At 38.1% G+C, this 15,849-nt stretch overlaps 1 protein-coding gene across 1 annotated transcript in view; it reads right to left on the reverse strand.

Moving 5' to 3' along the window:
* Positions 1-8,480: 8,480 nt before the first annotated feature.
* The window catches only part of LOC149618554 (protein O-mannosyl-transferase Tmtc3-like), a 51,489-nt gene continuing 44,120 nt past the window's right edge, over positions 8,481-15,849 (reverse strand). Inside the window, exons 9-21 of the mRNA XM_089854391.1 lie at positions 14,345-14,496; positions 14,196-14,273; positions 13,617-13,754; positions 13,194-13,287; positions 12,997-13,131; positions 12,046-12,128; positions 11,904-11,976; positions 11,741-11,827; positions 11,593-11,666; positions 10,860-10,980; positions 10,689-10,790; positions 10,328-10,411; positions 8,481-10,213 (exon numbers count right to left, since the gene is read on the reverse strand). Coding sequence (XP_089710517.1) covers positions 9,902-10,213; positions 10,328-10,411; positions 10,689-10,790; positions 10,860-10,980; positions 11,593-11,666; positions 11,741-11,827; positions 11,904-11,976; positions 12,046-12,128; positions 12,997-13,131; positions 13,194-13,287; positions 13,617-13,754; positions 14,196-14,273; positions 14,345-14,496 — 1,533 coding nt within the window. The 3' untranslated portion in view covers positions 8,481-9,901. The remainder of the gene's footprint in view (positions 10,214-10,327; positions 10,412-10,688; positions 10,791-10,859; positions 10,981-11,592; positions 11,667-11,740; positions 11,828-11,903; positions 11,977-12,045; positions 12,129-12,996; positions 13,132-13,193; positions 13,288-13,616; positions 13,755-14,195; positions 14,274-14,344; positions 14,497-15,849) is intronic.

The raw sequence follows: 15,849 nt of genomic DNA on the forward strand, positions 1-15,849 counted from the left end.
AAATTTTCCACTCCTCAACTGTATACCCTCTATGTTCAAAACCAGATTCATAACAGGGTTGCAGTGTAAACATGAACTTCTAACAGCGCTGAGCTCTGCTGAACGCGGCCTAGATTTTCACCATGATGCTCTATTCAATTATAAAATCTAAGCCTGGTTATTTAAAGGTGTATTTAACTTTCGGCTCACTCTGAACCGTTAATGTCTCTGCATTACAGAAACGAAAACCAAACCCAAGCGTTTACTTTTTGGTTCACTAGGCCTACTGACAAATAAAATTTCATTAGGCCGACATAGTAGCGTTCTTCTCGTTATCAATAACGAAAGGATTATGCTATAAACAGATGTAGTATAGCTTAAGTAATATATAAACATCCATTTCAAATAATAATATAAAAAAAAATTCTTGGGATATCAAAATGAAACAGAGGATCAAAGCTACAAAAGTACTAAATGCATCGTAATTACGAAAAAGATTTCCACATATTCACTTTATATTATGGAAAAAGTGAATATTAATACATCAAAACAAAGCGAACTGTTAACGCGGCGCACTAGTGTGAAAACGGACAGACACACAAAGACAAAAAAATAGACTGCTTTTTAACTTTTCCGTATTAATTTTGATTTGAGAAACAAGATTATCTTAAATATTAAAATAAATATAATTAATATTTAGTATTTTCTTCGTTAGTTGTTCGCCTTATTGAGCGTTACATCGTTTTAAAAAAGAATAATTAAACAACCTTGAGAGACTTGACTATTATTGAAGTTTGAAATGAAGCATCCTCCTGTTGCTTCGCCTTGCTCAAATAGGTAGTATATAAAGGATTCGAATCGCAGTTGTAGATAAGAACATCGCAATTGCGTGAACCTTGGAGGAAGACCCCTCCATTGGAAGGCTAGACGTTTCTCGTAACCCTAGCCGATCGCCGCGTATGTCTTAACCTTAAGGATGATGATGGAGTAGAAGCCAGGTGTTTTTGTCCATGTGGGATGGACAAAAACAAAGACCAGAAGATGGTGGTGTTAGAAGCCAGGTGTACAGACTGGTGTCCATGTGGGATGGACAAAAATTAAGACCAGAAGATGGTGGTGTTAGAAGCCAGGTGTACAGACTGGTGTCCATGTGGGATGGACAAAAACAAAGACCAGAAGATGGTGGTGTTAGAAGCCAGGTGTACAGACTGGTGTCCATGTGGGATGAACAAAGACCAGGAGATGGTGGTGTTAGAAGCCAGGTGTACAGACTGGTGTCCATGTGGGATGAACAAAGACCAGGAGATGGTGGTGTTAGAAGCCAGGTGTACAGACTGGTGTCCATGTGGGATGAACAAAGACCAGGAGATGGTGGTGTTAGAAGCCAGGTGTACAGACTGGTGTCCATGTGGGATGGACAAAAACAAAGACCAGAAGATGGTGGTGTTAGAAGCCAGGTGTACAGACTGGTGTCCATGTGGGATGGACAAAAACAAAGACTAGGAGATGGTGGTGTTAGAAGCCAGGTGTACAGACTGGTGTCCATGTGGGATGGACAAAAACAAAGACCAGAAGATGGTGGTGTTAGAAGCCAGGTGTACAGACTGGTGTCCATGTGGAATGGACAAAGACTAGAAGATGGTGGTGTTTAGAAGTCAGTAAGTTCAGAATGGTGTCCATGTGGGGTGGACAAATGAACAGAGTTGTTAGACAGGCAATGGAGTAATAGACTGTAAGTGGAATACAATTTCCGGGACTGTAAATGCGGTCTGGAAATTGAATACACGTTTGCTCCGATTTGGAAACTGCGAACGCGGTCACGTGGGTGTAACAACGGACAGACAGACACACAGACAGACACACACACAGACAGACAGACACACAGACACGTCGAAATTAGAACCTCTCCGTGACATACGTCACTCGGAGAGGTAAAAAAGATAACTTTTGTTTGTAGGATCGAAAATCTTCCACCGGATGTACAGGGAGTCTAACAAATACAAGGAACCAAAACTTCGAATAATTTTGATCCTATATACTCTACCTATTTGGATATACGTGTCATGAACAAATTTATTTTTAACAAGCCAATATGTTAGGCAACTATGTCCAAAAAAGAAACTTCGACAAAAAACATAAAAATAACTTTGCATTTGTTGCATGAATCTAGCCATAAGTTCATAAGATATGTACCATAAGTTTGTCACTGGTTACAAACTGGAGCTTGTCATGAAGTGATTGAAGTAGGTCATAGATTCGAGGTAAGGCGACGCCTGGTGAGGCGCTGTCAAAGGCTTAGAACAGACTAAATAGGAGGATTGGACTGCAAAATTAACCAAGTATAGGACTTAAATTCTCGCTTGTCGTTCTCGAACTAGCTCTGAGTAAGTCTCTAGCATTACGAAGTATAAATTGTGCCATAATTATGGAAAATATCTTTTAAACTTATGATCTAACTTACTTCATATTCAGTGTTTTCTATGATTCCCAATTTTAAAATATAGGTGTTGGTATAATAGTTTACACTTCTAGGTAAAATTTATTTGTAACCGTGTCATCTGTTACGTTTCCCATCACGTGAGTGTGCTAAATAGTCCCTTTTCCAAAGACGGCCGCAGAATTGCGTCTGCTTGATTTAGGTCCGGTATGTGGTCCCAAAAACCTTAGATGAGGCCCTAGTTCACTATACATGGGATGCTAGCCGACACGCATGCCTCTAGCGATGCTTTTTGGCATGAGGGAAATAACCCAAGAGAGTGGCTCCGCCCCCTTTGTGTTTACTTCGTTACTAAAATTAATGGAAAGGTCTATGTGCACAACATTTTGCCTTGGTGCGCAGCACCTCGGTCCCCACTCAACTAGTACGATTTCTGTATGTGAATTGTCCTCCGAAAGTTTTATTTTTGCAAACGCGAGTGTGTGGGGGGATCTATCTCTACTAGGAAGGATGAACGCTAGGGACCGAAAGGAATAGGAAAGATCGATAATTTCCTGACGCCGGGAGAAAAGCTTGGAAGGTCCCGGTTGGGAGAGGTTGAGGTCGAGCGGAAAAGGTCATTTCTCCGCAGCTATGGATGCTACCGGAGTAACCCAGAAGAGAGGTGTCGGATACTTCCGACGAAATTCCCAAGCAATAATCAGGAAAATTTCATGATATATCTATTACATCAGACTGGACCAAATCTCAAAATATTTTTCAAATCTACTGAAATTGTACCCAAATATTTCCAAAATCTTCACTGAAGATCCATGAAATATTTGCAAAATCTGCATTAAAATTCCATGAATTATTCTGTGAAACAATTGCACAATCAACAATGAACTTCAGAGGAGTGTAGGAAAAAAATGATTATGAAATTCCATGGAATCTAAGAAATATTTACAATAATCCTGCATGGAATCCATCCAACGCAATAAAAGAAATCCTGTACAAAATCCACGAAATCTTTATCATAAATCAAGGAATGTCCACAAATTAGCAAAAACAAATGGCAAGTAAGCGAAAACACAAGGTTTTTAAAGTTCAATAAAAATCACACCAACATTCTTCGAAAGTAGAGGAAGTCTCTTAAACTGTTCTTGAATTTACAAATCAGCGAAAATCTTTGTGAAAACCAAAGTAATTTCTTTGATGAAGGATTAGGTGAATGTCCCACCCCATGCTTGAAGCAGCAAGCCGAAGGAGGACAGTAAACTCGTAATCGGATTAAGACGACTCTCCGACGTTTAGGACTGCCAGCTTCAATCCACTTCAACATAGCCACTATACTAGCTAGCTAGCTCACTCTCGGTCTCGGCATTCCACTAAACTTTGTCCACGCATCCCCGACCAACCGTCCTCCTCATCCTCATCCTCCGTTCTCGTAATCCATTGACCTCGTTTAATACCCAACGCTTTTCTTTCGCGTCCTGCATGCTATGATTAAAATCCATGGACCCGAGGATAAAGCCAAACCAGTGAGCACGTATGAGAAGGAGTCTTTGAGAGACAAAATTCAGTGGCTAGGTATCCAAGATCTGCCCATACAGTTATCCAAGCTGATCTATGGTGTGAGCCTCTAACCAGGGATAATTGAGGTAAGATGGATTGGAAATGATGATGAGCAACCTGGGGCACCAAAAACTCTCCCAGTGTACCTCAGGCACGTCCCTACCCTCTGTCTCCTTGGCTATGCGCCGAGGTAGGTGCGCGTGAGAGAGAGATATACGACTGTGCCGTTATAGTTACATTCCCCCTTCGACTCTCCTTCTTATAAGGGCTCATTGGCCAAAGCTACTCCAGGCGCAACGAAACAGCCTTCATTAACAATGGGGGGATTTTGGAAAATAGTTTGCTTAGGTTGATCAATACCCAACGGCATCGGTTTATTAAACCCTGTTACGAGAGGGATTATGGGATAGCGGAATTTTCGGGGGGACCCAAAATTAGGGTGATGAAAAATGAGAAGGGATTTTGTGTAATGGGATCATACAATTTTTGTAGAGGAAGGGTATGTACAGGGTGTATCTGATAATTTAAAGGGTATGTTACTTTGGGTCAAACTGAATGGAAAGCGCCAAAGAACATGGGTCTACAATATTTAGTTTCTACACGTCTGCTAGATAAAGATTCAACTGCGTTATTGAAAATTGATATGTCTTACTTCGCATGTGTGGCTAGTTCCTTGTTTCAAGTGCCAATCTATGTTTGGCAGCCCATATTTTCTTGACTAAATGTTTTAGTCCCCCTCCTGTTCTGGTGACACTTTGCACCGAGCTTGACCCAAAAAACATACCCTTCAATTTATGGAATTCTTATCAGAAACACACTGTATAGTTTTGAATGGCATTACTTTGGTATTTACACTTGTGACCCTTTCACTTAGATGAAAATTCTACGCGACATATTTAATTTTATTACGCGTATATATTTGTTTTATCCATTTAACAATAATTTTATTTGTTGACACTGTTACTCGATCTATTTCCAAATATTTTTCCACTAAAATTTAGGGTGGCCAAAAAGGGGTGGTAGAACCGTAGTACAGTGGGCACTATGGGCCTTTTTGAATCAAAAATGTTCGATTACATTTTGTATTTAGGCGCGTCATTCGTAAAATACTCCAATCATAACTTATCAACTGTCCTAGAACAAAACGGACCTTAGAATCCACTGTGCTTCGAGCATTGTCCTTAATCCTAAAATCTTAGTTTTCAAAAGTAGGCTTAGTCGTTTTGTTGGCTTTATTTCAATATAAAATCGTAACTTATAGGCCTATTTCCAACCTTTCAAAAGTTCCACTTCCAAATGATAAATTTTAATCTATATGTACTTTCACACTGCAGGAATCCCAAACATTTTTAACACTTGGACTTTAGGTTAATATGGAACTTTAATTTTCAGTACTGAAACTTACTTTATTGCGTGCCCAATATCCCATACCTATAGTTTTTGGGTAGAATCCAAGTTGAACGAAATACCATACCAATCCCTTGGGCATTGGGTTTGAGGAATGCCATGTATATATATATGAGAGAGAAAAGAGAACTTGGAAAATAAAAGACGCTAGCTAACACCACCCCGTTCGTTTCTCTAAGATAATGGGCACGTTAGACATCGTGTGGGACGAGGAATTTCAGTCAAAGCCATCAGGAACTAGGGCAAGAGTTGCCACAAGCCCTGAGTGAGTGAGTGAGAGTGAGAGAGCTAAGGGGGAGCTTTGAAGCGAAAATGCCCACGTTGCTCGGTTACTTCCCAGCGATTAAAGCACCAGGCTACGTTTCGATTGGCACGTCCTTTCACGCTATTAACTTCTCGCCTCTACGCGCTAATTTTTACTTTCCTGACAGTACTATGTCTTGGCCCGGGTGCTGGTGGCCTCTATTTCGTGCCCCAATGTTATATATCGATTGTGGAAGGCCATAACATATACACTTCAAATACTGTCATTAAAAATAACAACCTTAATAAGAGTTTCCCTGCATGCTTTTAGGCATATCTCTGAACTTGGGTTGGGGAAAATTATACCGAACTTAAGCCTTTTGGGGAAAGTTGTTTCGTTAAAGATACGAAAAACAGAATGTTAACCACTAAGAAAAGACGGGACGATGAAAGTCTTCGTCACAAATACCAAGGCTTACATCAAAGTTTTTCGTTTACTTTTTGGATTGGTTTCAGTGCAGCTTAAAGGGTCCTCGACAAGGATATGAGTAATCAAGGTTTCAGTTTGTGATTAATTAGGGGAGGAAATGAGGTTTAGTTAAGAGGTTATGGAAGAGGTGTTGGGGTCAAGTCACCTCCAGCAGACAGAGGGTTGTCGGCACCTATAGGTTAGGACCAAAGATTTGTGTCGTATTATCTCAAATTTTGTCTCCCAAAATCTTGGCCTACATTAGTGTTATACCCAAGTTTCATAGAAGATTAACTAGAACACAGTTATGATAGATGAAGAAGCGCGTTTTGAGACGTCATTGCTGGCTGTAGATGTGTGTAAAAACCGGTTATTAGTAGGGAATTGGGTCTATTGTTGGGTGCAATGCTATTTATTGGTCTAATTTTTGAACAGAATCAATAAAACCAATCTAAAACACTTATAATTTAACTGTTCCCATGAAAAATATTTAATATCAACCCATACTGAACTTACAGAGTTCAAAATTACCATGCTGCAAAACAGATAAATAAATTAGAATAAACATACCTGAACCAACATTGTAAAGAAGATTTTTAGCCGCAAAATCCACCCTCAAAAAATTATTTGAACAACGAGGTTTCTCTAGAAGGTCGACGAAAGACTGCTATACTCACAACGAAAAAAATCTTCGAATTCTTTTAATAAAGAAAAGTATGCCGTACATTTTGTGGACTTTACCCTGTGGCTCCCTAAAAAACTAGGCAAAAAAACCAGGGGTGGACGTAAATTATATCTCTTCCCCAACTAAAGCCTTCCTTTGGCTTTTAGTACGAAACAATTGGATAAAAAGCCTCTCCACCCTTGCCTGCGAGGTTTTCTTTCCCCCATTATCGCTTAAAAAAACCATGGTAAAAAATTTGTTGCTTCTTATGCCCGAAGCTAGTGGGAGGAAAACGGAAAAACCTAGAGCATCTATAGACCTAGTAGCGTGAATAGGCCAAAAATGACGTCAAAGTCCTATTTTTTTGGGATAAAAAGTGGGGAACGCATCGTGTTTCCGCTTAGTGGCGATAGGTGGCGCTATTTGAAACAGTTTATGTTGGCGTTGTTCATATTGTTCATAGAAACTGATTCGCGACCAAGTTCTGGACAATCTTTCCCCATTTCTCCCCCCCCCCAAGAAAATAGGACTTTGACGTCATTTTGGCCTATTGAAGCTTCTTGCTCTACAGATACTCTAGTAAAACTCACCCAGGTCAACCCCCCATATACTTCTCTAATGCCGTTTTCCATTAGTAATTTTATTGGATTGAGATCAAAAATCCCTTTAAAACAGCATTAAATGCATCAATGTCTAATTTAATTAATATTGCTCCATGGTATCAGATTGCCAGCAGCTGATGGAAAACGGCATAGCCATAAGCCACCAGGGAAAGAAAAGTTTCTAGTAGAATTTTCGCGCCCGATCTCTTCCAAGCGCTGACGTGAAGGAGCAGGAGACGTTCCACCAAATATCTACAGATGGATACTTAAAGAGGATGATTCGCTTATGCCTACGTTTAGGTTTATATCTAACGGAATTTGAATAGAGTTGGGAAAAGTTCTTTCTCTGCGGATTGGTTGGGCTCTCCTGAAGGAAATCTCCCGCGAACAAAAGACTGAAGAAGAGTTGTAAAGAATTCAACGCTCCATTTGTTTTTATTTTTTTCCCTCGACAATGCGAATGCTTACAGCCATCCAAAAACTAAATATACATATTCGTATTCTGGTACACGCATAGCGTTTGTAGGCAAGGCTTCGGGCAAGAATAATCGGAACAAAAGAGAGAATGTGAAAGTAAAGCGATGAAAGAATATTTTCATACGATTGATCAAGAAGGGTATAGACCTTCAAAAATCGTTAAAAAAAATCGATTACCGGAAGAGAAAACAGTGTAGTCTTTTTAGATACGCTTATCCATTATGAGTTCTTATACAACAGAAGTATATAATAATTCTCTTCCAGAAAAGTGTACCACCACTGAGCGGGGTGGATAATTGTAACATGATTCTTCCTAACCAACATCAGAATTAAAATTTATTATAGGCTAGGTTAATTGCTAAACCGAATCACATACGCCATGTAAATAGTTAATTCCTCATCATTACTATATCTATTAGCGCTGCTAACTATTTGCCAAGGCCCATGCATGCGCTTGCGGATTAATTTTTGTCCCACGTCAAGACAATCAAGGTTTGTTGGTTAATTGATTGCTGCATTTTTGACACACGTCATAACCGGAAGTTGAGGGAGAAAAAGATCTATTCAGTTCTATTTTCTCTGATGACACTTAGTGAAAAATAGACAAGAGGTATTCCATGAAATTATGTCCGATTAATTTATTTTGATTGCAGGGTCAAAATATACAATGTCAGTACTGTTCCACCTTGAACAAGTATATAGAATTAATTTTTTTATATATTTATTTATAAGATAAGCCGTCATGTTCATTTTATGTCAATCACCGCGATGCGCGCACGTCACGTGACGTTATCCTGCTTTGAAAAGATATAAATGTTGTAATTGTTATATTTACACTTTAATACAAATTTCTTAGACGCGAATTAACACAGTTTAAATGCTTGCTTTGAACGTAAACATAAAAAAATTAAGTAATTAACGTAATTAATGTATTTGCAAGCATTACAATTTGTTGGGATAGTGTTTATATCATCCCAGAGATAATTATGCTAGTTCAAGGTACATTTTAAATGTATTTAATTAAGAAAAGACTGATTTAAACAATAAACATTACGATTACGTATCTACGAATGTTATCGTAAATAAATACCAACAATAATAATAATGTTGAACATAGATATTAAATCACTACCGTGCCAACACTAAGATCCGGCATTGGCTCAAATCAAGCTCAAAACGAAGTCAAACAATTGCTTAATTTTAAGACTTCACTGAAAACGTGTACGAAAAACGTCGAGCATCTAATAGGTAGCGTGACCAACTTTGCCGAGCAAAAGCTGAATATGGCCCGGGGCCATCTTGTTTCAATTTTTAATTAAAGTTAGGCTTAACTCGTACAAGTGCAAGGGACATCTATAGCGCTAGACGTTTTCGTACACTCACTTTCTTGAACTCTTTACTAGCTCATAGACTGTTTTAAACTTCTGATTCTGGAAGACGTTTTAGATATACACCTGTTCAACTGCACTTGACTAAAACCGTTCCTTTCATTGTGTTTTCATCCACCATCCTCAACTTTAACTATTCGATTTTGTCAGCTTTGTCAAGTGCACTTGAACACCACTACAGTGATCAATTGATTCTAAAATTAACTTTAAAATTCAACAATAAAAAGTCATTCTAAACAAATTAACCTTATAAAAATGAATACATTGTTAGTCATATTAAACTAAGTAAAACTTGAAATTTATCGAATGGTTAAATACATAACGAAAAACTTACCATTTGCCTTCTGTATTGCCATAACCTATGCAATGTTGCGACAATCCAAATTTCATAGTTTTTATCGTCATAAGAACGACACTTAATTAATAAAGCAGCAGACCATGAACAAAACTGACACTAATTAACAAACACAAATGCCGCAATGTTAAATGACGCCACCTATTAACGTTCGAGGGAGACGGTATTCTTTCGTACAAAATCAATTCAATTCACTGAAATATCCTGAACAGGTGTCAGGAACACCTTCGTTTTTTATGGTTGCGAAGCAATTTGGAACTTCGCCATACGAAGACACGATCACACGCGCACAATTTCACTTTTTTGAACAAGCACTTTTTGTATTTTCACTGGACGGAGTAGGTTTGGGCTAACTGGTAGTCCTCCTCCTCCATTTTTTCTTGTATGACGGTGCTGGCGGCGGTTGGATTAACTTCGTGAGTTTCAGACGATTCTAATTTAAGCGTTCTTTGAGAGTTTAGTAGAGATCGAATAACCATTAAGTTGTTTCGTATGTATTCCACTTCCGGGTGGTGGTTCTTGGCTTCCATGAAGCACAATTCGGCTTCTTTTATTTGACCCATTTCCAAGATGACGACGCAAAGATTATGACGTCCCCTGGCATTACCTGGATCCAGTTCAATTACCTTTTCGTAACACTGGAAATACATTCAGAAAAATTTGATAAGCATTTGGACTGAATGAATGAGTTCATTCAACACATAGCAGTGCACAAACAATTAGCATAGTAATAACCTTTATAAAAGATTTACCTGTTGCGCTTTATCCAGATTCCTATCATAATTTACATACAAATCGCCCAATAGCAGCAATCCTTTCGTATGATCAGGATGGTACTAGAAGTAGATATAGATTATAATTTAAAGTTATTGCAATTTTTAATTTTTCATGAGGGTATCGATTCAAATGCTAACACCAGTGAGCATTCATAAGGAGAGTCACGTCACAGCCCGATATCTCTCTCACGCGCACCATCCTCGTGAACAGCGTCGCCAGATGTCGCTGTGGCCTTAACGCAAGCTCTGATGGAATTTTTATAAGCATGCGCAAAGCTTCAAAACGTGCTACGTGGGGTAGTAAGCTTAATTGACAGTTTATTAATATATTTATTACCAGAAGAAGTTGCTCTAAGATTGGAAGTGCTTCGGCTGGTCTATCCTCTTCCGATAATAGAAGAGCTAAATTATAAAGAGCACTTCGAAACCCCGGCTGAATCTAAATTAAAGGAAATATTAATTTCCAAGATCATCACCACAGGTTAGACCTAACATTTTACAGACTTACTTCGATCGCTCTTCTGAACCATTTTTCTGCTAGGTTTTTGTCGTGATGCTCAAGGTAGATCATTCCTAGACGGAAATATAAGGTTTCATTTTGTCGGCCCAATCTGGCACCAGCTTCGAGTCTATAAAAATGTACATTGTTGTGTTTATACAGATAAGGGTAAGTATAAAGAATTGTTAACTGCCAAGGAGGAGACAAGGAGCAGACGACTATACTAGCGGAACTCGTCTTTAAACGGAAGGGGAAGTGAACGCGTTATGTGTTCAGTGGGACTGATCATACTAACCGGTCGATGCAACCGTTTAATTTTGACTTCAACTTGAACACCGGTCGTATGAGGTTCTTATTGAGAGAAATATTGCGCATGGGTAATGTAACTAAGGGAGTTCAGTGGGACTGATCATACTAATCGGTCTCCGGAACCGATGAATATTGACTCAACTTGAACGCCGGTCGTATAAGGTTCTTATTGAGAGGAACATTGCGCATGGGCAGAGTAACTGCGTGAGTTCAGTGGGACTGATCATAGTAACCGCTCTATCTAATCGATTGATTTTGATCTCAACTTGAACGCCGGTCGTATAAGGTTCTTATTGAGAGGAGCATTGCGCATGGGTAAAGTAACTAGATTCGTTCAGTGGGACTCATCATAGTAACCGGTTTATGGAACCGATGAACATTAACTTCATTGTTCTTTTTTCACCTCCCACTCTCCTCCCCGTTAATTACTTACCGGCTTAATACAGATTTTTTGGCTGATAAAGAACGGCATTCTTGCAGAAACGAAGCCAGGTTTAATAATGTGTTCTATCAAAAAATTATTATTAAATTTAACATTATTAGACATAAGTTCAATAACTATAACGTTAAAAACCTGTTACCTGGTGATCCGGTTCAATGTCAAGTGCCTTGGTAAAGAAAGACAATGCTTCGTTGGACCTTCCTGAATTTAATAGCACCAATCCATACTGAGAATATAGAAAAATGTTTGGAATAATAAAGTACATGCTATACTCTCAAAACTTAATTCATGATCAAGCTTACATTGTTATAAAGATCCGCGTTGCTTTTCTCGTCTAATATGGCTCTACTGTACATTACCTCCGCGTCTTTCGTCCTAAGTGGTTTGGAAAGGTTAAAGCTATAATAATGATGGGTAATTTGACTGAAATTACCCATAACTTACTTATTCATAATTTGCATTAATTGTCCTCGTCTGTAGTAAGCGTTAGAATAATCGGATCTAATCTTCAACGACTGAAGCAATATCTACCGATACAAAAGTGATTTAAGGTTGAATTATGCAAAGGCCTAGACTTTAAAATCTCTCTCTAAAATCTCAAAATCTAAAAATTCCCAAATCTGACTTCAAAATCTAACAATCCCGAAATCTAAAGATCACGAAATCTCGTTTCAAAATCTAAAGATCACGAAATCTCGTTTCAAAATCTAAAGATCACGAAATCTCGTTTCAAAATCTAAAGATCACGAAATCTCGTTTCAAAATCTAAAGATCACGAAATCTCGTTTCAAAATCTAAAAATCACGAAATCTCGTTTCAAAATCTAAAAATCACGAAATCTCACTAAATAACAAATCTGGTCATCTTTTGCTAAGTGACAAAATCTCCCTCTAAATTCCGAACTCTCATTTAAGAAAAACTCTAAATCTCCTTCAAAAGTCTTAAAATCTCAATAAAAATCTTGAAATCTCATTTAAAATCTCAATAAAAATCTTGAAATCTCATTTAAAATCTCAATAAAAATCTTGAAATCTCATTTAAAATATCAATAAAAATCTTGAAATCTCATTTAAAATCTCAATAAAAATCTTGAAATCTCATTTAAAATCTCAATAAAAATCTTGAAATCTCATTTAAAATCTCAATAAAAATCTTGAAATCTCATTTAAAATCTCAATAAAAATCTTGAAATCTCATTTAAAATCTCAATAAAAATCTTGAAATTTCATTCAAAATCTGAAAATCTCATTTAAAATCTGGAAATCTCATTCAAAATCTGGAAATCTCATTCAAAATCTTAAAAATCCCATTCAAAATCCAAAATTCTCATTCTACCGACTCACCAGTATTATGTAATCAAATGAAGGTATGGTAAGGTAAAAATGGTAGACTTACTTCGTCAGCTTCTGTTAGACGACTATGATTTCTCGCTATCACCGCAGCCAAGTTCAAAAATACGTGCAAATGGCTGGTTGTTATTCGAAGATCGAGCGGCAGAGGGTCGTTTGGATTTGGCAGCAGAGATTTAGCCTAATTCCATTGAACATCTTATTACACTGACCTAAAAATTAATTCAAATCGCGATACCTTACCTGTAAAAACATGGCTTCCGCTTCAGCGTATCGTCCCAGGAAACTAAGAGCTTTCCCACAATTTAAATAGCTTCGAATATCCTTGGGCTCAAGACTTAGCATAACAAAAGTATTCAACAAACCATAAGTTCATAAGCTATGTTGGCCATAAGTTTGTCACTGGTTACTGAGAGCTTGTCATGAAGTGATTGAAGTAGGTCATAGATTCAGGGTAAAGCGACACCTGGTGAGGTTTAGTACAGACTAAATAGGAAGATGGACTGCAAAATTAACCACCGAGTGTAGGACTTCAATTCTCGCTTCCGTCGTTCTCGAACAAGCTCTCAGTAAGTCTCTAGCATTACTTATGGAACATATCTTATAAACTTATGATGAACAAATGCACAACCTGGGAAACAAATTTAAGTGTAAAAATTAATTTACCTCATACTTCGCCGGTAGTAAATAAGGGCTTCTTCGTGTCGTCCAAAACTCTCCAATGCCTTTCCGTAATTATTTAACAATTTGGGGTTTCGTCTGTTAATCGAAATTGCAGAGGCAAATAGGCTTCGATCCGATCTCCTAAACAGAATATACAGAAAATGTTTTTTCCCTCTCTCAAATAATATCTGCTGCTTCGGCAGACACTCGTAAGGGTTAATGGGGTTTAAAAGGGATTGTACGTAAACGGATGCACTGCACTAAAACATTTTAACCGAAAGAGCGTATAAAATAATGAATATATCAATTGGAACCGTGTTTCTATACACAATATTAAAGAAGATACAAGCAATTAAGTTTCCGTAATGGCGGGTAATGCACACTTCGCGTTACGCTTTGCCTATTGGACGCCAAGTTCCACCAATAGGGGCACTCCCCCATTACGGAAACTTAAATTTCACGTATCTTCTTTAATATTGTAGATAGAAACATGGTTCCAATTAATAATATTCATTATTTTATAACCTCTTTCGATTAAAAAAGAAAAAAAATATATAAGAAATAAAGTTATTTCATTCTTACCAATCTTCATTTCTGTTAACAGTTTTTATAGAGAAGCACAGTAACAAGAAAACCATTTGAACTTGAAACGGTTTTCGCCTAATTTTTGAATGCGATTGTATTAGATTAGGTTATTAATTAGAATTAGATTAAAATTTCAATCGACGAACATTTGATTATCTGTCAGTTTATGATATCCATTGGCAACCAGGATACAAAATCCCATGCTTGGTAGATATAAAACCCTCTCTGCCAGAACGAAGCCCACTGGGAAAAATAAGTTGGACGCCGGGAGAAATGGTAGAATCATCATTGACAAGCCCTGCAAAGATTTCCCGTAGATTATCGTCAATATCTTGGTAGAAGAGCTGAGACGCGACATCTTAAAGTCTAGATTAACTCGATAATACCAGGAATAAATGCAGCTAATAGGAATTATTGTGTAGCCATTTTCACTCAACGTATCTAGACGAATTTTGTAGAGGAGCTAAACTAATCATTATGCATTACCAATTTTTCCACGCTGCCTGTTGCACCTTGCGCGCGCCTAACCCAGCTTTAATGATATCACAGTTAGATAGACGTCAGAATTATGAGTCGTGGCTGATAGTAAGTTCTTAAGCCCGGCCCACAAAACTCTCGCATAAAGTTAGCCACTGCCATCTTGAAAGATGGCGACAATGTCGAGAATCATTGCTCTTTGTGAGTTAAAGGTAACACCATTACTTCAGCACTGTCAAATGCAAGAGGTTCATTTTTGGCCTCCTGTGGCGCCCCTAACATGCTGGCTTATTTTCCACACACAATTTTTAGCTTGCCAAAGGTAGGAACCAATCAGAACTCGTTACCGTCGAGGGCGAAGCTAAAACTAGCCTTTGCTAAGCTTAACAGACACCGATCCACTCCACGACTATTGTTTAACCAATAATCCAAGGCCGAAACTCGTTTTAATGTGCACTGCAGTATACGTTAATGTTGGAGTTAACACAAAAACCCTCGGGGCGGCCATTTTGACTTCATAATAATCTAATTACTTATTGTCACATTATACAAGCAATGTCAAACACCCCTGAAGCCATACCCACAGTTATTATAAGTTATCTAAAACTTTGGTATCTAAGCCCAAGTAGTTAACATTGTTAAGGAGAGGAGGGTTTGTACCGTTTGTTGCATACATTCGTATACAAAATAGATTCGGAAATGACAACGGAATTTCGGAGCTTCCCTTAATCACGAAGTACCAGGCAAAATTCCCTAGAGCGTAAATTTGTCCAATTTCCTATTTCAGTTCACCTGAGAGCCCCCAGGGGGAGCGAGGAAGGGAAGGAGAGTGGGCGGTTGGAAAACGAGCCTGTATCCCGGTACTCGAAATGTCGGAAATTCAAACTGAAATCCCGCAGATATTGATAAGGGCACGCCTTCGTTCTACCTTTGGACTAAATAATACGGGAGTTTTAGATTCTTGAACAAACAGACTAGCTAATTTCGAAGCAGCTAAGCTTATTGACTTTCATGTTATTCTTTTTTATCAAAGCTTAAGTGGGTTCTTTTGTTTGCATGTTTCATCTTTATGAATGATCAGTCAATATTGGTTAATTTTTGAATTTTAGGGTTGATATCAGAAGCACAAGAGAAATTAAGGTTCATTACAAGTGGTTTGCGTGAGTTTTTCTCA

This window comes from Phalangium opilio, unplaced genomic scaffold, assembly GCF_054372755.1.
Source record: "Phalangium opilio isolate 3A_F unplaced genomic scaffold, DU_Popi_V2 ptg000209l_1, whole genome shotgun sequence".
In the NCBI taxonomy this organism is placed as follows: Eukaryota; Metazoa; Arthropoda; class Arachnida; order Opiliones; family Phalangiidae; genus Phalangium; species Phalangium opilio.